Source organism: Poecilia latipinna, unplaced genomic scaffold (assembly GCF_001443285.1).
Source record: "Poecilia latipinna isolate Pla-1442-1.1 unplaced genomic scaffold, P_latipinna-1.0 Scaffold208, whole genome shotgun sequence".
Classification (NCBI taxonomy): Eukaryota; Metazoa; Chordata; class Actinopteri; order Cyprinodontiformes; family Poeciliidae; genus Poecilia; species Poecilia latipinna.
Window position 1 is genome coordinate 268,581 of NW_015112824.1, and position 21,248 is coordinate 289,828.

Consider the following 21,248-nt stretch of genomic DNA (forward strand, 5'->3'; position numbering starts at 1 on the left):
GAAACAAATCCTCGTAAAGTTGTGCTGAGATGATCACAAATAAAATCTTTGAGGTTTAAACCACAAAACCTGACAGAAACCAGAACTCTGCTTGGTACTGGAGCCTCACCCGGTTGACCCAGAACAGCAGAGCGTTCTCCCACGGCGCCCCGACGCCGATCTGCTCCGCCTCGGCCGCCATCTTGACCTGCTCTGTCGTCCCTTTGGCAGATAGTGACATCAGCGAATCGATGAGGGCCAGATGCGCTTTCTGCATCGATCAGATGGAGACAATCTGATCAGTACCGAGGGGAAACGGATCCAAAACTGGCAGCAAACTGTTCGATGTTTTTGCTCTTTTATTGTTTTTACAAATCGATAATGATCAACAAAATTTTAATGTCAAAAAACCCTTCAATGTCAAAGTGAAAATGTATTCCTACAGGATGATGATTAAATAAAAATATTTGCATTAAGTGATTCACTTCACTAGATGTGGATTAACAGAGAATATTTATTCAGTCACTCATTTTATGTTACCTGTTTGGAATTAAATGTCATTATTTTGTAGAAATCAGTTTCACTTTCAATTGAAGGTTTTTTTGTTGTCATATTGTCAAATTTTGTTGATCACCTTTGATTTGTGAAAACAATGCAAATATTTTTTGTTTGCACTACAGCTGCATAATGTGAAGATGCACCAATATGAAAATTTGCGGCAATATCAATATCCAATATTAGTATTGCTAACCGATATTTACCGATATTATATGCGTGGACCGTCACAAATATCACATGATCATCCTCCTTTACTCCCCTCCAGAAACAAAGGGAAACATGATGGAAATAAATATTGATTGCAATTTTATTGATCGGGCCAATAACACTATGTTAAAAAATAACTAATATCGATACCAATGTTAACGCCGATATATCGCGCATCCCTGGTCTATTATGCAACGTTACACACTGACTTTGATACAGTTGATGTCATAACAGTAAATGTTTACATAAATGTAATTATATATAAATATATATTCAACTCTTCCTTTTGTTATTTCTCTTCTCTGGAAACGTAGCACACTCAGACGCACCGTGTTGATGGGGTTCTTGCTCAGGTCCTCCTCGGTGACGTCGGCCTCCTGCACCTTCGGGCAGAACCCTTTCTTGGTGAGGAACTGCAGGAGAGCCGAGTTGTCGGCCGGGGGCCCCTGCGACGCTGGATCGGGGCCCTTGTGTCCCTGAGCCAGCAGGGCCTGGGTTCGACAGTAGATCTCTGGGGAGAGGAGCAGCTTGGCGACGGACGGCTTCAGGTGCTCTTCTTCGTACTGGTCCCTGTACAGCGGCTCCCGGAGCTCCACTGGGACGTTTTCTGGAAACGTAAAGAGAACCTGGAGTCAGACGGTCCGTCTGGATGCACTACTTTGAAATAGACCAAACCTCTAGTCAGATTTAGGATCCTTAATCAAAAGATGATCAAAGGCTACAGGGGCTTGCAAAGGTATTCATAAGCCTTGGACTTTTCAGCAGCTGTATTTGTACTTAGATTAGGTTACACACAGGTGGTCAAGCGACATGTGAAGGCAACTCAGCAAAATGGGGCAGGTGTTTTATTTTTTTATTCGTAAAAAAATTAAAAAAAGGTAAAAAAATAATTTATTTTTCACTCCACAGTTTTACACCACTTTCTGTTGGTTTTTCACATAAAATTCCATTGAAATATATTTATGTTTGTGGCTGTAAAGTGACAAAATATGGAAAAGCTCAAGGACTATGAATACTTGCATTAAGTTGTTTTAGTTAAAAGCAAAAAACAAGATAGCTGACGTGACACAAGAACATTTTCTTGAATAGGTTAAACATCTGGGCTTTGTAAAACACGTCTAAGGAAATATTTGAGTGATTGCAATGATTTTAAGAGTATGATGTAAATTCAGACTGTTTACCATACAGTGCCGGGAAAAGAGACGGGAAATGATGGAAGGTTTTCTTCTAATTTTTTGGGGAATTATTAAAGTAGGTTTTTGGTGAAACACATTTCATTTACTGGTTCTTACAGAGATACAATGAAATATCATTGGCTCATGGAGCTGTGGACACACAAACTAATACAAACTCATTCTGAATATACTTTTATACAAAAGAGGTGATTTGTTGATGCATTAAGATTTATATCAGTCAAGAGACTTCCTGTTTTGTCCTTGTTAGCTAACCGATAAATAAAGCTGAAGCTGAATGATGATGACATCATGCCTACTAAGGAGAACGATACACTTTGTGCCTGAAAAATGAAAGATAGCATAAAAATTTGAACGAGTTTATTAAAAATGATAAAATCTTCATTACAACTATTTGAAATAAAGGTACTGATCTCTCATTTTATGCCAAGCAGTTTGGTGCAGATAGAGGAAATGTTTGACCTTTCTGCAGATATGAGACGTAAAAAGAAGAAAAAGAAAAAAGGTCAACTCTGCATTGTTCTCTGATAAGGAAATCCCTGGTGAGGCTCTGCTGCAGGTTGGTGCACATGAAACTGCAGCATTACTGCGCTAGAGGATGTAGAAGAAAAGGAAAGATAAAAACCAGAGTAAGTTCTGGAAAAAGCCTGAGGCGTTTTTTCCTGACAGCGGGAATTAGGTGACGGTAAAGTCAGGAGAGGATAATGTCATCATGTGCATGAACAGCTCAACTCTGATAAGACAGGCAGAGAGAGAGAGAGCAGTCATCTCAGACCAGTATGAGTGGATCTTTTCATGCTCTCTTCCACAGCTGACCCACATTCCTGTTCTGGATGATCCTTAAAACTGGAAGGAAATGAAACCTCAGACTCTGCAGCTCTTCCAAAACAGCTGCTGTTTTGTGTCTGAACATGATATCTAATGAAGCCAAGAAGTGATTTGATCTTTCCTGATTTGGGTGGCGTTCCTCATGTAAGCCCCGCCTTCCCCTCATCCTCTGACCCTTCATCAGCAGGACTTCACAGCTGAGTGACACGATCCGGTGAGGGGCGGTGAGAGCGGAGGTGGGGGGATGCTGTCTTGCTCTTTCTGCTGCTCCAGGGAGGAAAAGGGGCCTTTGGTCGCCATGGAAACCATGCAGCCATTTGTCCCGATCAGGGCTGAAGCAATGAGACGGGACTGCAGAGCAGGGGCCATGATGTAAACAACACTAACAAGAGATAAGTTACATTTTGAGGCATTACAGGAAAACACGCATGTAGGAAAACGAACACGTTTTCATTCTCAGCAGGGACTGATTTGTAGATTGTAGATTGTAGACTGATTGTAGACAACATGGAATTGTAGATTCCATGTTGTGGGAAAGTCTACTTTTCTCATTTTTAGATCCGCAAATTAAGGAGTGTTTTAATGTCACCACCAGCGCACATTTCTGCTGAAGTGCAACGCATTTCACTAAAGAAACTATAATTACAGATAAAGAAACGAGTTACGGATCTTGGAAATGAGATAAGATCTCATAATTACGCGGAAAGGTCCCATAATCACCAGGAGAGACTGAGTATTTACGCAATCTTTCCTCCAGACCAATCAGGTCTCCAAACATGGAGAAGAAATACAGTGACATCACCGTGTTACTCAGCAGAGTTTGGACCCTGAGACAAGCAGCCGATGATGAACGAAGGAAGTCTTTAATTCACAAGCTGACAAAGACAGAAAAAAAAAAAAAGCTCAGCTAGGTCAAACCTCAGGTTTAGCTTCTATAATGTGCAGATTTCAGGCTTATCCACCCAAATACCAGCTGTCCCACTAATCTGTCACCCTCAGATGAAAGAAAATTGGGTAATTAAAGTCCAAGAACAGCCCAAGCTGCTGGAACAGCAGTGGGATTTTTCAAAATAAAGTCATGCTGGCCAAGACAAAAAGAAAAAAAAACATAAAATTTGAATTTGTCACTTTCACCAGTGAACCCAAAAAAGCTTTCATGGTCAGACATGCTATTTGATCACTACAACAAGCGGAGTGTTTGAATCAATCAAGGGTTAACTTACTAATCTCGCTGTAAGGCATGAGGGTGGTAGCATCATGCTGAGGATATGTTTTCCTGCCAGTAGTACTGGTGCATTACACATAAGGCTGTAGCGATACTATGCTGTATTGCATTGTAGTGATACAATACAATACAATATGCGATATTCTGCTCATGATACAATATATATCATGATATTCAACCAGCAATACGGCTTGATGTGATACATTTATACAATTTTCTGAACGATTTTAGGGGGACAGAGTGATTTTGTCATTGTTCCATGGACTTGCATTAAATTAATTGAACTGATGGTGTCATATTGGTGTAATAAATGTTGTTTTTGTTATACATTTGCTTTGTTTAACTGTTAATTGTTTGGCTTTGTGTATTTAGTTATGCAGAAAAGTAACCTTTTTCATATCTTATTCACTTATATTAGATAATGCAATTAATCTATTTCATTTCATTATTTAATTAATTGTAACTGGTTGTTTTAATACGTGACATTTTTAATAACTCATTTAACTTGTGGATTTGACATAAAACTCAAAGTAGGATTTAATATATCAATACTCATGGATGGAAAATCGATACTTCCTGGGGAAATGAAATATTGATCAATATCGTGTAATTGATAAAATTACACAGCCCTAATTGCACATGGCTGATGAAATGATAAAGGAGGACTTTTTCCAAAACCTTTACCTCTACCTTCGCTTAACTGGTCAAACAGCACAATAACCCCAAACACACATCAAAACTGCCATTTTGGGTAATGCAGGCTAATATCACACTCCTGAAGGCCTCTGATCATAACCATATTTAAACTAACTATACTGAAAAACTGGTTCTCTGCCAGGATATAACCAATTTTAATAAAAACACTCACCCAGAATAACACAGAATTTGTGATTGCATCAAAATGTTCTCTCTCCAGTTTGCTTAAGGATTATATATTCATTTCGGCTGGACAAGAAATCATTTACAATATAGACACACAATCAATATCAATAGCTAATACATCTGATAGAATATTCAATGTTCAATTTAAAGAATCTTCACTGAACTTCGACACAGCGGCACAGCATTCTGCTTTAGCAGCTCAACCTCAGTGAGGAAAGCTTGGTTGGCTGGCTGTCTGTGGTTGCCTAGCAACAACCCATTGAGTAACTTGGGTAGCAGCAGCTTCAGGTTTTGTCACCTTTACTCATAACTGCTTCAAAATAGTAATAATAAAAATAACAGTATGAAGAGAAAACTGGATAAAACAGGAAAGACGATGCCACAATTTTGGCAATATTTCAGTTATTGATATCGCCAAAATTATTGACATTGAGTGATATGAAACGCTCATATCGTGATTTATCGTGATATTAAACTTGTCATCAGCACTACTCGTTTAATAGCTTAAACTAAAACATTAGATTCAGAAAGGACAGAAAAACGTGTTTCAATTAAAGATGTCAGTGTATGGAACAATCTTAGCGAGATAAAAAAAACTAAATCTGTTTCTGCATTTAACAGAGCATTTGAAAAATCATTATGATGAAGGGTTAGCGTTGAATAAGCTTACGTTTAGTTGTGTATTTTGTAAGTCTTCCGAGCTGAATAGTTAATTGTCTTTTTATGCTAATAAAAAGTTAATTCATGATTTCTTTTACTTGTTATACTATTCATATTTATTGAGTGAATTAAATTTAAAAAATGAATCAAATGAAAAATATGAAAAGAAAAACTGATTTTCGGTCATCTTCCAGGTGAGGAGGGTGGATGGACAGATAATAAATTAGCCTAAAATGAAAACCAATGACGGATCGATACCACGTTCCCGATCGATAAGAAGAAAAACGTCATCCAAGCATCAGAAAGGCAGAATGAAACGAGGCTGCAGCAGACTGCGCTTTATTCTGCGCGCGTGCATCTTGCAGAACAAATGAACGTGACATGCAGATTTCGAAAATGTGTCTCCATAGACGTTTTTGCATTTATGGTAATTGATTTTTGTAGCAGATATTTCCTTAAAAAAAAAATAAATACTCCGTTTTCTCACCGTGTCACCTTCACTATACACCAGCACGCGCTCCCGCAGTAACCCCGCGTGCGTGCGTAACACTGACACAATTATGAAGCTCTGACCCATTTACAGCCATGTGCAGCGCACAAAACCCGGTTCCTAACGGAGACAGACAGAAATAAAGCATCTTCTGTTGGGACTGACTCAATATAAATAAATTAAAAACGCTCCACGGGCCTGACGGACTGACTCTCACAATGGGCTTTGTTGCATTGCAGCCCGTGCAGCTACTTCACGCATCACGGACCACGGGAGGAATTTCCTCCTGAGAAGCCTTATTTTCACGTCTAATAATTGGCTGAAAGCCTTGCAGCAGTTCAGCGCCCCATCTACCGAAGGGGGGGGGGGAACGCCGGTAGGCCGCGGCGACAGGAGCAGCGTCAGTCCGGGCTTCTTCACTAAGGAGGACGCTGAGCGAAAAGATGCTCACGGTTTCCTCCCCAGAAGAACAACAACAGCAACAACAACTCAGCGCTCCATCTATAGCGGGATCAGGCATTAAAGCGCCCCACCCCAAGAGGCGCCCCCGGTGATGGGGGAGCCCGTACCTGCAGAGCCGTACGACTTGGACAGCAGCCACCGGACGCTGGCGCACATCCTGGCCCGGGCGAAGTCGTACTTGTCCAGCGGCTTGATCTCCGGCACCGTGAAGGTTTTCTTCATGGCGTTGGGAGAGTCCACCATGGCTGCGATGTGGAGGAAGAAGGAGCAGCAGCAGCAGCAGCAGCAGGATGATGATGATGATGAGGAGGAGGTGGAGGTGGAGGAGGAGTGATGAAGGAGGACCCTGTGATGCAAACACGTCCTCTCACAGCTTAAGAACTAAAAATGTTTTAAAGAAATTTGCTGGTATACGTCACTTACCGTTGGAATTTATTAATAACCACTATATGTGGAAAAGACACCGATTCACTTAAATCAATGAGGCTCCACGCCCCCCCGAAACGTCACATCTCTGACAGAAAGCAAGCAAAGCTCAATATCTACATCAAATCCTTTATTTTTGCTTCGTTGACGCTTATAGACGTCAAGTCGGACACTTTTTATTCTTTCTTTGTTTTTGTTTTTTTGTGTTCTTAATAAATACGAAACATAAACGCTCTCGGTGACAATTTAAAGATTTGGGATTGGGGAGATTCCCGTAGCAGTGTCTCGATTTCTCCACAAGAGGGCACCCTTTATCAAACACATCTTCCTGATTCACTACGATTTCTAATCGATTCATAATCAGTTGAGATCTTTAAAATTACTTACTATAAAGAGTGAACGACACACTTTTATAATTTTTATTACATTTAGAATAAAAAAACACATTTTGATGTCACTTTTCAAATATGCCTTAGTCTATAAGATCCATTCAAAACACGTGAATTAGACAAAATGTGAAAAAGTTCAAGGGTTTTTCTTTTTTGCTGATGGATTAAACAGAGCTCTGTGAGATGTTCAAAACTTTGAATAGCATAACATAATATTGTGTCCCATTTAAACAGCTAGCTTCTTCTCTGACCCGTTTTATCCATGATGTTTAAGGTTCTCAAATAAACTTCACATAACTTTTACAGAACCAAGACGGCATATTAGGGCCATTGGACATAGAAAAGAAGAGGAATATTTCTGCAAAATAAAAAAAAATCTCAGAATTTGTTTTTAGAAATAAAATCGCATCTCTGAGGTTGAAAAACAAAAAGATTAATCCAAACATGTAAGTTTTTTTTCTAGTAAATTTTTAAACTTTTCAATCTTAAAAACATCCTTATAATTTCTGAGATTCATTTCTGAGATGTTCTGTATGCTGCACATGACTGTAAATGGGTCAGAACTTCATTTTTACTGACACAAAACTCTTTTTTTCTACCTACATTGGCAACAATACGACGTGGAACTGAACATATTAATGTATCATGAGAACAAACTTTGACCACTAATCAGGTACTTTTGGAGGCAACTGGGGTAACATGATATTATTTATTGGTATCCGAGTAAAGGGGGCCTGAACACAAATGCATGTCACACTTTATTTTTTTTATTTGAAATAAAATAAAATAAAATAAAATAAAACATTCATTGTCATTCCACTGTACCATAAAATCCCAACAAAACACATTTCTCCATTGCATTTTGGCACCGTTCATTACTTCATATGTAAGGTGCACATCCATTTAGAGGCCAAATTCGCTTTCAGTATCTTTAGAGCAGAAAACAGCAGCATCAGCCCTGCAGAATGCAGAGGAACTGGTTTGTTCTCGATTCCTGTCAGCGCTCCGCGAGCGGGGAAACATCAAGGAAATAAAGTCAAGTGTCTCGTGGTCAATCTTTCCATCAGATACAGAGAAGGTGGATCTTTGAACGATTCTTGATGAGTGCATAGTCAGACTCAGACAGGTGTAAAGGCTGACCTCAGGAGGATCTAGGGAGGGAAACCAGCTAACCGGACTGAGGTGAGTCGGTATCCTTCTGTAACAAGTTGATGTGAAACAGTTTTGTTTAAGAAAACGCTGTGGCTATTCTTGTGTTTGGATGGTAAATTGAGTCTTAAATTGAAAGTTGTCTCACTTTTTTTGCAAGCTTTAAATGTTTACTTCATGTACCTTTATGTAAAATTTAAGAAAGTTTGATTTTTTTTTTCTTGTAACATTCTCGATTTTAGTTCAAATACATATATTAGCCTGGTAAAGAAACCAGCCCCTTAACCTACTCTATTTGCTTCTTACATAAGGTCTGAGCTCACTATCGCTTCCTGGAGGCGTGGTCTCAGTTGAGGTTTTAAATTTGACCCAATCACTAATCGTTTGGTTGTGACGTAATGCACCAATTCGACACTATTGCGGTAACCTAAAATTTACTCCCAAAGAAATGCCTAATAATCGTCTTTAAAGAACGATTTTTACTATACCGAAATATTCTCGTCTGAAATGTCTTTTTTTTTTCCAGCTAAATAATCTGAATATTACTTCAACCAAAACGGATGTTTTATTTGATCTCTTAAAACAGAATTTGTATATGGGGCTAACTTTATCATTTAGCGTAAATATATTCATACCTCCAAACATTTACAACAAAAGCATATTTTCCAGATGGTATCATCTCCAAATATTTATATAGAATCCTTAAAACTAAATTCAAACCAGTAACAAATCATACCTGTAACCCTCGTGCACCGATTTGACTTTTAACATTATAAACTACTGCTTCCATGTTCTGTAATTGTTTGTTGCATTTGTGTTTATAACTATTGATGTTCGGTTTAGTGTGTATACTGACGTCATCATTCACAACTTCTTCTATTCGCTGATTGGCTCGTTGAAATTCTTTTGGCGGGAATCCAAGCGAAGTAAAGTCCAGTCTGAGATGTGAAGAGAGATTATAATTGGCCAAGCTGATATATTATATCCCAATATGTTTATTTCAATGTGTGTGTGGTTTTTTTTTCATTATTATACCCAACTTACCTGATTTTTTTATTTTTTATTCCACAGACATGGGCAACTCCTCCCTGAAAAAAATCTTATTTTGGAAAAAGAAAAAGAAGTCGCCTCTTAGCAATGCCTTCAGAGAACTGAAGAGGGCGCTGCCAAAGAAGAAGAAGAAAAGCAAAAAGAAAAGCATTCTGAAACAACTTCACCAGGAGAAGTTGAAGAAGGACAAGAAATCCAAGAAGAAGTTTGCCTTGATACCTCTGACCCGAGACAAGAAGGCGCCCAAGTCGACGAAGATCCTCTCGCTCAGCAAAGAGAGGAAGAAGTCTGACCCAAACACTTCAGAAGGACAGAAGGAGAAGGACAGAGAGGGGCTCGCTCGAGTGGGAGACAAGATCAAAAAGACGTTCTCTCCGGAAAGCAAAAAGGAGCCCAGCCCCGAGCCTGAGGCTGCTCCTCTGAAAGAAACGCATGAAGGCAAAATATCCCTGCAGAAGCTGAAGGACATCATGAAACCCAGACGCCAGTCAGAAATCAACGCCAACTGAAGAAAAAAAAAAAACTGGAATTTGAAGAAAAGAGACAAACATGTATTTAAAGCTTTTAATGACAGATTTATATCGTCACTAATGAAACAAAGGCGATGAGAGCTATGGTAAAAAGTAGAACATTTGTGATGTATTAGCTTGTAAATGTCAGTTTCACTTCATATTAAATGTACTTAACCATTCATTTGCTTTATTTCTAGTCCTGGTTGCTGCACAGCTTGATACTAAAAATAAAATAAAGTAAAAGGAACATCAATTTGATTTTGAATGAAGCTTCTGGGATATTGGCACAAAACAGATCATCTCAAATTATCCCTTAAAAAAAGTTTTAAGTACAGAGACATATTGGGCAACAAAAACTTTCAGCGGTAATTGTTAGAAAAAGAAAAACACACAGAGGCCTTCACGAGCCAGCCTGATGTATAAAAACAGTTTTTAAAACTCAAACACTGCAACAGTATCCACAGGCGTTGAACTTTTCCCACATAAAACCCACAAAGCATAGATTTTACTGGGATTCTGTGTGAGAATCCAACATAAAGTCACATTATGTGACAAGAAGAAGTAAAATATGAGATTTGTGGCATCCATCTGAACTCCCAAACAAAATCAAATCCAACCGTTTCACTTCAAAAGTCACAATTAGTTAGCCTTTATTGAACAGCTGCAAGAAGAAAGCCATACGCAGCCAACATGCTCCATAAAGTCTATGCAAATGCACTTCTTGGTTATTTTTTAAAACATATTGTCATTTTGCAGTACTCTATGGTGATGCAGCATATAAAATCCCAGTAAAACACACTGAAGTTTGTGTTTGTAAGGTGACAAAATGTGTGAAAATTCAGAGGGTGTGAATACTTTTGCGAGGTGCTGTATTGGGATAAAAAAAAAATGGTTTAAAACAAAATTAAAAATGTAGCTCCTAAAATATTTTAATCTGATAAATATGCGAGTCTAATTCTGATAAAATCTCCCAAATAATAATAATAAAAAAAAACTAAACCATTTAAAAAAAAACACCAACAAACAAATCCAGTTCTTAAGCTGTAAAATAAAAACAGTAAAAAGGAGAATTCCTTCCTCTGCGGGATCAATGTTAGATTAATAACAGCCACGGCACGAGACGGTTTCAATACAGTTTTAGGCACAAAAAAAGTGATAAGTTACAACGTTAACTATTTACAGTTAATGGCTTGCTTTATAAAATAATCTCTGGTGCAAACAGACGTCATCATCTCCAAGCTACGTCGCAAACATTTAGCTGCCTTCTGGTAGAAAAAGCGGGAAACGATGGAGGGAAAAAAAAAGTGTTTCATAAAATGGCTAATTATATCTGGATTCTTTGCAATGTGATGAAAATGTTATCTTTTACATGAGCTCCGACTTATGAAATCAACGTGAGAGAGCAAGTATTAAATGTTCCACAAAGAGTAATTCAAAGCAGTTTTTAAGCTGTTAAACTGTTTTTCACTTCAGCAATAATGTTTCTAAGCTACAGGAAGAGAGGTTGACGAGTTGATGTAGCAGCCTTTGCACACACAGTGTGGCAGCGCTTACATTGCATTGGTCTTTTCCAAAAATGGCCACCTTAGTAACAGTCCTTTCCCTTCTTCTGCACGCCATCATGCTGTTCTTGGTGCTGATTTGTGGAGAGCTTCTTCTCTGAAGACCGAGATAAAACCGGAGTGCAGCTCGCATTCAGAAGCAGTTCAAGTCTATTAAGAAAAGTATTGGAATCACTCGGATTTCATGTCCGTCTGCCCGTCAGAGGCGCACAATCTTCTTTCAAAGCATTCGAACATCGGTAGATACGGTTAAGGGGGCGTTTCAGGTCGTATCATTGAAGCTGTCTGAGGCGGCGGCGTGATCCTCCGACACGTGATTCATGAGAGGCAACCCGTTGGCCTCTGCCGCCTTCCGGATGGTGCGAAGCCTCGACTCCTGCAGGCAGAGAGCAGGAGAGGCGAAAGTAGAGGCAAGATGGAAAAAAGAAGGAGGAGGACCGGAGAGGAGAAATAACGGGTTGTTTGCAGAAGGGTGAGTGGAGTGGAGAGAAAAAGAAAGAAAAACAATGGAGAGGGAGTTAGTCGAGTCCAAACCAGCAAAAAGAGGCAAAGAACCCAAGAAGAGAAAGACATTAAAAAAAACAAAACAACCCAACCAAAACAATAGCTAGAGAGTGGCGTTTTTTCTTTTAAAATACAGTCTTCCCAGGGTGTTATGTCACAAGGGGGCGCCAAGAGCAAAAAACAAAAATCTTTAGTTTATGACAGTTATCATCCATCCATCCATCCATCCATTTTCTGAACACCCTTGTCCCTCAGTGGGGTCGGGAGGGGTGCTGGTGCCTATCTCCAGCTAACGTTCCGGGCGAGAGGCGGGGTTCATCCTGGACAGGTCGCCAGTCTGTCGCAGGGCATGACAGTTATCACCGTTATCCAAAACTAAACTAAATGGTTAAATGGTTTAATCTGGACTGTAATAATAGTTTGATCATACATATTATAACTAATCCAACCGCATCTGGATTCAGAACCAAATTTGACTGAAACGAGAACAAAACCCAAAATAGTTGAGACTGGCTGAACATCATGGACTGAATAACAGATCACAGACATTTTAAAGTTCTTTGTCATCCTCAGTGTTTCTTATTAGATAATAAAGTTATTGTTTTCACCGAGCTGTGCGTTTGTTTTGTTGCAACATGTCATTAAAAAAAAAAAAAAGATTCAAACATTAAAATTTACCAACCAGAAGTTTTCGTTCATTTTATGCAGATTTTATGTGACAGACCAACGTAAAGTCAAACTGCAACGTGGAAGGAAAGCGAAATGGAACCGGTTTTCATTTGCCTTACCAATAAAAACTTCAAAACATTGTCGTGCGTTTGAATTCAACACCTCCCCCCCCCTGCTGAATCATCTGCTGCTGCAGTTACAACGACAACTTGTTTTTCTTTTGTTTATTTTGGAGGGGCGTTTATACCAGCTTAGCACATGAATTCACTGAAAGAAATTTGGTAATTCTTTTTTTCACAAAACCTGTCAAACTCAGTCAGAGAGGAAGGAGAGCATCTTTGAAACAAACGTAAAGGTTTCGCCACAGATTCTCAACAATGCTTTGGATCTGGACTTTCAAAAGCATAGATATAATTTAATGTAGAGGTTCAAATGTCTCAGGGTCCGTCTCAGTCTTTTGCAGCGTCTGCATGATGCTGCCACTACCATGATTCACAGCGGACATGTGAACCGCCTTAAAATTAAAGTTAAAAACTTTTTCAATAAACTGCACGACTTCAGTGTGAGATATTTATATATGTAACAAAAGAAGTCCTAACCAAACACAGCAGGTGGACAATGAGATAAAAACACACACGTAGCCATGTTGGACATTTATTTTCAATAGTTGTAATGTTTTTACAAAAATAATATGAATATAAAATGAAATCCCAGCACCATCAGTAAAATATTTCTATATATGTATATATAAAAAAAGTATATATGCGTTTTAATGACTTAACTGAAATATAGACAATGATTTTGTGTGGCTTTACAAACGTGGTTGTCATAAATGAATTATAGTTTTCTTTAAATTGCATGAGGGAGTGCAGATCTTGCCAACAAAAGCACAACGGAAGCCGAGAGATATTCGTCTTTGTCCAGCCTGGACATTGAGCAACAACAACAAAAAACACAGAAAATATTCTCCTGGCGCTCTTACGTCAACATGTTGATGTGGACACAGACGAGATACGCGCAACTGCATTTTCCTGCTGGTGTTGCGTGAGGGCATATTTACAACGCACATGCCGGAGTATCAAGTCAGAGGATGTGTGGCAAGAAGCGTGACCTGGTATAAAACCCCGTAAACATCTGGATCAAGTTAAGACACTACAACAAAAGAACACAGACACACACACACTCATAAACACTGCACTGATGAGGCAGAAATGTTGTGGTGACGATCAACTAATTAACATTAGCATGAGGCAGAGGAATGCTTCCAGGAATTTGGGTGAGTTTAGCAAATAAAAAAAAAAAAAAGAAAGCAGTAAAGCCCTTAAAAGGTCTAATCAAAGTCTCTCCGGACTTTTTCTGCCGGGAGAAAACATGTTTATTGAATTGGGTCAATGTGAACTGTATGAGATGCGGATGGAAATATTACTACAAGGCCGTCTGACTAATCCCGACAGCGAATTACTGAGGCCAGTCGGTACTTGCAGAGTAACTGAATATCAACAGTAGAATGTACTGAACGTACAGAAGATCATTGGGATGGTAAAAACCCTAGAGCGTAGCACTCTAACATGCAGACATGATGCAGAAACCGAGCCTGCAGGTGTGACAAAAATGTGGATGGGGGACATTCCGTGTACAAAATAAGTTCAAAGAAACTCAAAATAGCAGAGTTTCCATTGCAAATGTGTGCAAATCTTTGTCTATATTCTGCTAATGTAAAAAACAAAAAAAAAACAACACTACAAGTTTAATAAGAAATAAAAGTAAAATCTCCTATGAATAAGCTTGTTTATGAGACAAGTCATTAAAAATCATGGCAGCGATGGATGTAAACAGTTCCATGAAAATAAACAAGGTGACGTCTGCATGTTCGCGGTGAACAACAGGAACCTCCCCACTGTTAGAAACTTCCAGAAAGAAACCTGTTTTACTTACCGATGCATATCAACTGACAGAAAAGCAGACTTCGGTAAGCATAATGCATAATTGTTTTCCTATCAAGCCATATAGTCCGTCATAGGTTCATGCTCTCCTGCACATCATAGCAGCATTGACAAAAGTCAATAAAGATGCAAAAACTTGACACGTACTTTACAGAAAGGCTGATGGACTCGGATGCTTCGCAAATCAGGCTGAACAAAATGGAGCCAAGGCAAGTGGACCAGGTCGCGCATGGAGCGGATGAACAGATCACAACAATGAGGCTAAACGCGAGGCGACAGGTGGAGAGTTATGCTAAAACTGAAAAGCCTTCAGGCTTTTTCTTTGTTCTCTTACAAAGAACAGAAACACCCATCTTCTCACAGGAGTCAATGTTTCCACTGTGAAACTGCTTTTCACAATTTTATCAGAGAATTTGCGACTGAAACATAATCTTTGCATTATTTTATGCTTCCAGATGAAAACCATTTATTCTGTTTTTTTTTTTCAGCCAAGCTGATAAGAAAAAAGGAAATGACGTCAGCCGTGTAGAGTTTACGTCCTAGTGAACTAACGTGACCAAAGGAAGACCAAATTCTGCACGCTTACATTTGAAATGAAAATCTTAGATTAAATGTGGTAAACTAAAAGTAAAGCAAATCAAAGATCAAAAATCAACTCTACATAGATTCAACTAAAACGTACTCACTACAAATGAACTAAAATTAGAAGACAATAAGTCTAACTTAATCTACAGACTACCTATGGATGCAAAAGCAACGATAAAAGACCACTTGAATTACAAAAAATTTAAGTTAATTAATAAGCCAATTGTTGCCAAAAACATGAAGTTTCCAGCCAAGACAAAAAAAGTCATTTTACGACATAATTTGGGGTTTTAACGTATTTTAGCATGTATTCTTGCAATATGATGATTATTGGTGTATGAATGTGTAAATGAGTGAAAGACAGCGTGAAAAACCATTTCAGTGGTCAGTACGACTAGCGAAGCTATATAAAAATCAGCCTGTTTAGAACTTTGTCATAACTGCATTTTACCATTTATATTGGATGGCTATTCAGACCAGATACCTTCTACAAACTCCCTTCTAAAACAATAAAACACAAATTTGCTAGAACTAAAAATTTGTTAGTCGCTAACAGGTTAGCATCTGCTTCTTATTGTTCAAATTAACAGGTTATTTCAGTTTGGTTGGGTTTCTATAAGTCAGGACTTCATTCTATTTGACCCTAATCCAAAATCTAAAAGTACTTACAGTAAATTATTAGTCGTTTAGTGTAAAAACCGATATCCTGGCGAGATTTCTTTGCTTGCGCTCCAGCTGTACTTGGACATTTCTACTTTGGTGTTTAGAATTTCCTGTAAAATGGGCTAAGACACAATCAAACTGCCCAAAAGTTACTAGCAGCGCTCGGCTAAGATATCTGACCTGAAAACGAAAGCAGTTTTTACTTTGAATAGTTTTTCTGTTTGATATTGGTGTTGTCATCTTCGTTGGTTTCAGACATTACCTCAAGCGTGGTAAAGTCATTATCAGACTGGCCCCGGCGGCACAAGCAGCACAGCAGCTCTTTGAAGGTTTTCCTCATGTCTTTGTCCCTGAAACAGTAGACGATGGGGTTGACGAAAGAATTGCACTCGGCCAGCACGAGGAAGTACTTCTCGTAGCGCAACACTTTGCAACTTTCGCAATCGAGACCATCGAGCATCAGCAGAACGAGACCCGGTGTCCAGCAGAGCACGAAGAGGCCTGTTGAGGAGAAATCAAAGATGTTAGAAGATCCTCAACTTAAAAATCGACAAACGTTATTCTGAAGTGAAGGTGAAGACGTTGCCAGGCAACAGTGTGATCTACAAATTCCCTGACGGACTCACAGCCGACCAACAGCCGGCTTGTGGAATGGGTTTAGTCTGTACGATCAGGTTTTATTATCATAATACTTGATTAGGGATCTCAGGAATGTGCACACGTGCGGCACACTGAGCACTAATATATGCAAACTCTGGACAGAAATGGTAAAACAATGTGGTAGTAAGCACTGGGACACCAAACATGTCATGCATTCCTTAGAAAGCCAAACAAACCCCCAGCGGTCACGGCCACCTGGCTCTATCCTCTAAGTTTAAGCTAAAGTTTCCCTCTTCTACTGCAGGTTTAAGACACCAATTAAGTCAGTTTTAAATGCAAATTATTCAAAGTTGAAAGTGCACATATGCTTGGAGTGGACTACAAACTGAGGCTTGCCCAGGGTTGTCATCCAAGCCTCTTTTGAAAACAGAACTGGAATTATGCTTGCAGCTCCGGGCCCGGCTGCGCTCGAGAGTTTACAGGTTAATCGGCTGCAGAGTGACAGGACAAAGGCTTGTAACACTTTTTAAAAATTTAAGGAATTCAACGGGTCTTAAGGAGCGGCAAAGGAGGCAGCGAAAATTTGGAAGAAAATAAATAAATAAGGGAAAGGCAGCAAAAAACAAGAGCTGAGTGAGAGGAAAGGCGTGAATGCAGGTATGTTGGGGAAGCAAGGATTGCCCTGACAAGCACAGACATGTCGAGGCATTTACAAAGCAGTGCAACTATTTTCAGTTCCCAGAAGAAGAAAGGAGATTTTCAATAAATAAAAGAAAATGCAAAAAAAAATACCAGCTACCTGCAGCATTTATTTAATACTTATGTGTATCCAAGGAAACCAAGTAAATGGATGAAATAATCACTATTTCAAAGATAACTTTACTAAATTCTGAATTCATTTTGAAGACATTTAACATGCGTTTCTGACTCACCTAGGATCATTGAAACGGTCTTCATCAAGCCGAGAACAGTCTCTTTGTGTCTGGTCGGCGTTGTGTGCTCAGACATCTGCTTGCTCTTGTGCCTCACATAAAAAAAGATCCGGGTGTAGATGGCCACCATTATGGAGAAAGTAATCAAGTTAAGAAGTGCCCAGAACACCAGGAAGCTGCGACTGTAGAGCGGCGCCATGGTGGAGCATCTCTTCAGGTCGCACAGACAGTTCCATCCCATGGTGGGAAAAAGACCCATAATAATCGACACCACCCAGATGGAAAATATGATGATGCAAACCCGCCGCATGCTCATCTTGCTGTGCAGCTGCATGTTGAAGATGGTCTGGTGTCGCTCCATGGCAACAGCAAGAAGATTGAGGACGGAGGCCGTGAGGCTGGTGTCGACTAGCCCTTGGCGAACAAACCATTGGTACTGACTTAGCTTTATGGTCCAAGGGCCAGTGTGAAACATCAAGTGGAGGTAGGCAAGGCCTGAGGAGAAAATTTGCAAGAAATTACTTCACAACCTAAAAATGGTTATTGCTTTTGAAGACCAGGGTTTCTTCAAAGACTTTCAAATACCTTTCAGAAAACAAACCCATTGTACATGATTTCTTTAGGCTTTGAACTTTTTTTTTATTCATTGTTATTTGCCAAGACTAGCCAAATTTTATCATAGATGCACAGAAGAACTGGATTAGAAAACCAATTTCAAAGAAAAACACAAAATGAAAACCTTCAGACAAGGTGAGGTTGGTTTCTTTAACACAGAACTGAATGTCTTCTGATGTAATTTGAGGTTAGTAGTAGTAGTGGTTGACTTGACTAACTAAGCCAAGACCAACACTGTGAATTAAGAAGGAATCAGGGTTCCTTACAAATTGACAAACCATCATCACATTTGAGTACATTTAGTCATTTATCTAAACAGTTATGTTTACACTCATTCCAACTGATTGAAGAGATGCACAACATTCTGAAATATATGCAGATATACAAGTTAGCTACCAAACTACGATTGCATTGAAGTAAATATAAAAAAATGGCTCATCTTAACCCAATTCTCCTCCATTTCACAAAATACTGAAATCAAGCATTTCACTTCATTTCCTCCTGTACAATGTAGAAACTTTACCATATTGTGGAATACGAATTGCCATAATTTATTTGGTTTTAAGAGGGTATTTTGTCATATAGTGACATCTGATGTCAGCATGGCATGCATAACTGCGTACCTGGAAACATTTGGCTGCCTCGTACCCATTAATTCATTATTTTTTCTTTTGTTTTGCATTTAGCTGACCTTAATGCACTTAAATACAATGAATTACTATTCTAATGAAAACTTTAAATTAAATACATTTTTTTAAATTTGCTTTTTAATTTCAAAATTAAAGTGTGCCTATAGTAGTTAAGAAAAGCATGATAATTATTAAACTTTGTTTAAAACACTTAAACAATTTTAAATGTTAGTTTAAAACATCTAAGCAATTTAAAATGTTTAAAACATTTAAAATGTAAATTTTCTTTAAATTTCCATCAGCTGAAATTTAAAGAAAATATTTATGATGTACATTCAATTAACTATATAAATATAATTATTTACTATACTGTCCCAATAACACATGTTACAATCTGACTTGTTTTTTAGTTCTGATGTCGCGTGTTATTTTGTGAAAGTTTCTTTGATGAGATATACAAATAGAAAGATCAGTGGTGTTTTATCCAACAATTTATAAATTACCTCCAACATTAATAATCTATGAAGGTGTGATTATAAAGAAGTCAATTATGGAAGATAAATTACCAAATAAAGAGTGCAGTATTTTAGGAAAAGCAGACATGTACTTAAATTCATTGAGTTTCACCTGGGCTTGCATAAAATTCACAATAATTAATCAGTCCAATAAAAATCATTCAAGAGAACAACTAAAATGACATTACCTGAGAACAAGTCTGAAACAGCCAGATTACCCAGCAGGTAGTAGATGGGGAAGTGAAAGCGTCGGTTTTTGAAAATGGCCAATATGACCAAAAGGTTTGAAAAGATAACTATGAAGCAAACAAGCAGTCCCAAAGTGACGACCGCATAGTCCCGTTTGCGCCAGAGTTCAGAAATCGTTTTATTGCTATTCTTGTAAAAAAAAGTCACATTTTCGGTATAGTGGCATGTATTGCTATTAGTTGTGCTGGACATGGTGTCAGAGAAGACTTGAAAAAGATGGATGCTTTGTCGACAGGCAATAGAGCCCAGAGATTGTGGCGGCGTTTACAGCTGTGCTCTTTGGCAGGTTGGAGGTCGGCTTGCCATGAGTTAGAAGGCAGAGTAAAAAGATCCAAAGTTCCAAGCCGTCACTTGCTAAAGCGTCTCCAACACCATCAGGGAAGTCTGCAAAGAAAAAAAACAAAAAGATTAGAAAGACAACAGAAGCATTAATTATAAAACAAACTTTAACACTAATGTATTTAGTACATTGATTCTAAAATAGCAGTGAAATCAGTAGAATTGGATCTTTATTGTCTTTATAATGGGTACAACAGAAATGCAGCCCTTATGGAGTTTTAAAGTATAAATAAAGGTCAAAAATGATAAAATCCTCTATGGCATTTCATTGCTTTGTACTTGTGACATGTGCAATGACAATAAAGTTGAATTCCATTCTATTCTATTTTTTTTTTACCATACTACTTCACTAAAATTTTCCAATTCACAAATGGAAATGTGTTGTTACCAAGGCTTGTAATGTCAAAATGACATTACAAAAGACACAGACTATGATGAGTAAATAATGGAGGAGTTTCATTTGTGATTTAGCAGTTTGCCTGACAAGCTTATCTAGTAAATCTTTTAGATAATATTCTGAGTCAATCATTTTCCTATTCAAATTACTAACTAATATTAACTGCGAAATGCAGTGGTGAGAAAAAGTGTTTTTCACCCTCCTATTTATTTCTTCAAGCCTGTTTGTCACACTTAGCTTATTTTTGTAGCAGCAGATATAATTGTTGCTTTTCTATATAAAAAAAAAATAAATAAATAAAAAAAATCATGGGAAACAACTTTGACATTTTTTGCACAAATACCATGTTCCATCTTACACAATATTTTTCATAGTGAGATAATCTCATTCTAGCGTGAGCCTAACAGAAACAAGACAAACACAAACTAAACTTCACGGATGCGATTCAGGGAACAGACCACGGTTACGAGCAGAACCGTGATCTGAAGCCATCTTCACTTTGAGACCCGGAACCCGCTGTAATCTTCTGTTTACAGTAAACTTGCATTTAGAGTCACGAACACTGTCTGACATTACTTTCCAATCTCCCTTGACACCCAAAGCAGCACCATCAGATCCAAGCTCAGCCCGCTTGGCAGTTGGAACAGCGGAGCAGCTCCAAGCAGGCTGAGACACGCCTCGCAATTACGCAATCCAACTATGTAACTCCATCTCAATCCAAACATCCAGTACGCAGCACACACACACACGTTTGCATGGCTATCTTTGTGGGGACTTTCCACTGACTTCCATTCGTTTCTACAGCCTAAGCCTTACCTTTATCCTAACCATTACACACCTAACCCTATCTGAAACTCAATTCACACCTTAGTCCTAAATCTGACCCTTGACCCAAAAACAACATTTCCCCTTTGTGAGGACCACGCTTTGGTCCCTACAAGGAGCAGTGAGTCCCCACAACGTAGTGTCAGGAAAACAGTCCCCCCCCCCCCCCCCCCCCCACCCCCCCCCCCCCCCGCACGGGGCAGTTTCTGTA

General features: G+C 38.7%; 3 protein-coding genes across 9 annotated transcripts in view; 1 reads left to right on the forward strand and 2 right to left on the reverse strand.

Moving 5' to 3' along the window:
• The window catches only part of LOC106946820 (calmodulin-regulated spectrin-associated protein 3-like), a 24,109-nt gene extending 17,033 nt beyond the window's left edge, over nt 1–7,076 (reverse strand). For 4 of the 5 annotated variants that reach the window (XM_015031460.1, XM_015031461.1, XM_015031462.1 and 1 more), the window contains exons 1-3: nt 6,592–7,074; nt 1,074–1,351; nt 110–250 (exon numbers count right to left, since the gene is read on the reverse strand). In XM_015031460.1, the coding sequence (XP_014886946.1) occupies nt 110–250; nt 1,074–1,351; nt 6,592–6,727 (555 nt within the window). In that variant the 5' untranslated portion in view covers nt 6,728–7,074. Of the gene's footprint in view, nt 1–109; nt 251–1,073; nt 1,352–6,591 lie in introns of all 5 variants that reach the window. The other variant, XM_015031459.1, reaches the window with a different exon arrangement.
• A 1,159-nt stretch (nt 7,077–8,235) lies between these two features.
• LOC106946825 (splicing regulatory glutamine/lysine-rich protein 1-like) lies at nt 8,236–10,502 on the forward strand. The gene is made up of 2 exons (XM_015031468.1): nt 8,236–8,481; nt 9,520–10,502. Exon 2 carries the CDS (start codon nt 9,522–9,524, stop codon nt 10,005–10,007), a length of 486 nt encoding a protein of 161 aa, XP_014886954.1. The 5' UTR covers nt 8,236–8,481; nt 9,520–9,521; the 3' UTR covers nt 10,008–10,502.
• A 370-nt stretch (nt 10,503–10,872) lies between these two features.
• LOC106946824 (lysophosphatidic acid receptor 2-like) overlaps nt 10,873–21,248 on the reverse strand; it is a 31,056-nt gene continuing 20,680 nt past the window's right edge. For 2 of the 3 annotated variants that reach the window (XM_015031466.1, XM_015031465.1), the window contains 4 exons: nt 19,416–19,860; nt 17,469–17,963; nt 16,199–16,437; nt 10,873–11,948 (listed from right to left, as the gene is read on the reverse strand). In XM_015031466.1, coding sequence (XP_014886952.1) covers nt 11,835–11,948; nt 16,199–16,437; nt 17,469–17,963; nt 19,416–19,668 — 1,101 coding nt within the window. In that variant the 5' untranslated portion in view covers nt 19,669–19,860 and the 3' untranslated portion in view covers nt 10,873–11,834. The remainder of the gene's footprint in view (nt 11,949–16,198; nt 16,438–17,468; nt 17,964–19,415; nt 19,861–21,248) is intronic. The other variant, XM_015031467.1, reaches the window with a different exon arrangement.

Excerpts from the sequence above, each read along its gene's own strand:
- LOC106946825 (XM_015031468.1), top strand. The coding sequence starts at position 9,522 with ATGGGCAACTCCTCCCTGAAAAAAATCTTATTTTGGAAAAAGAAAAAG.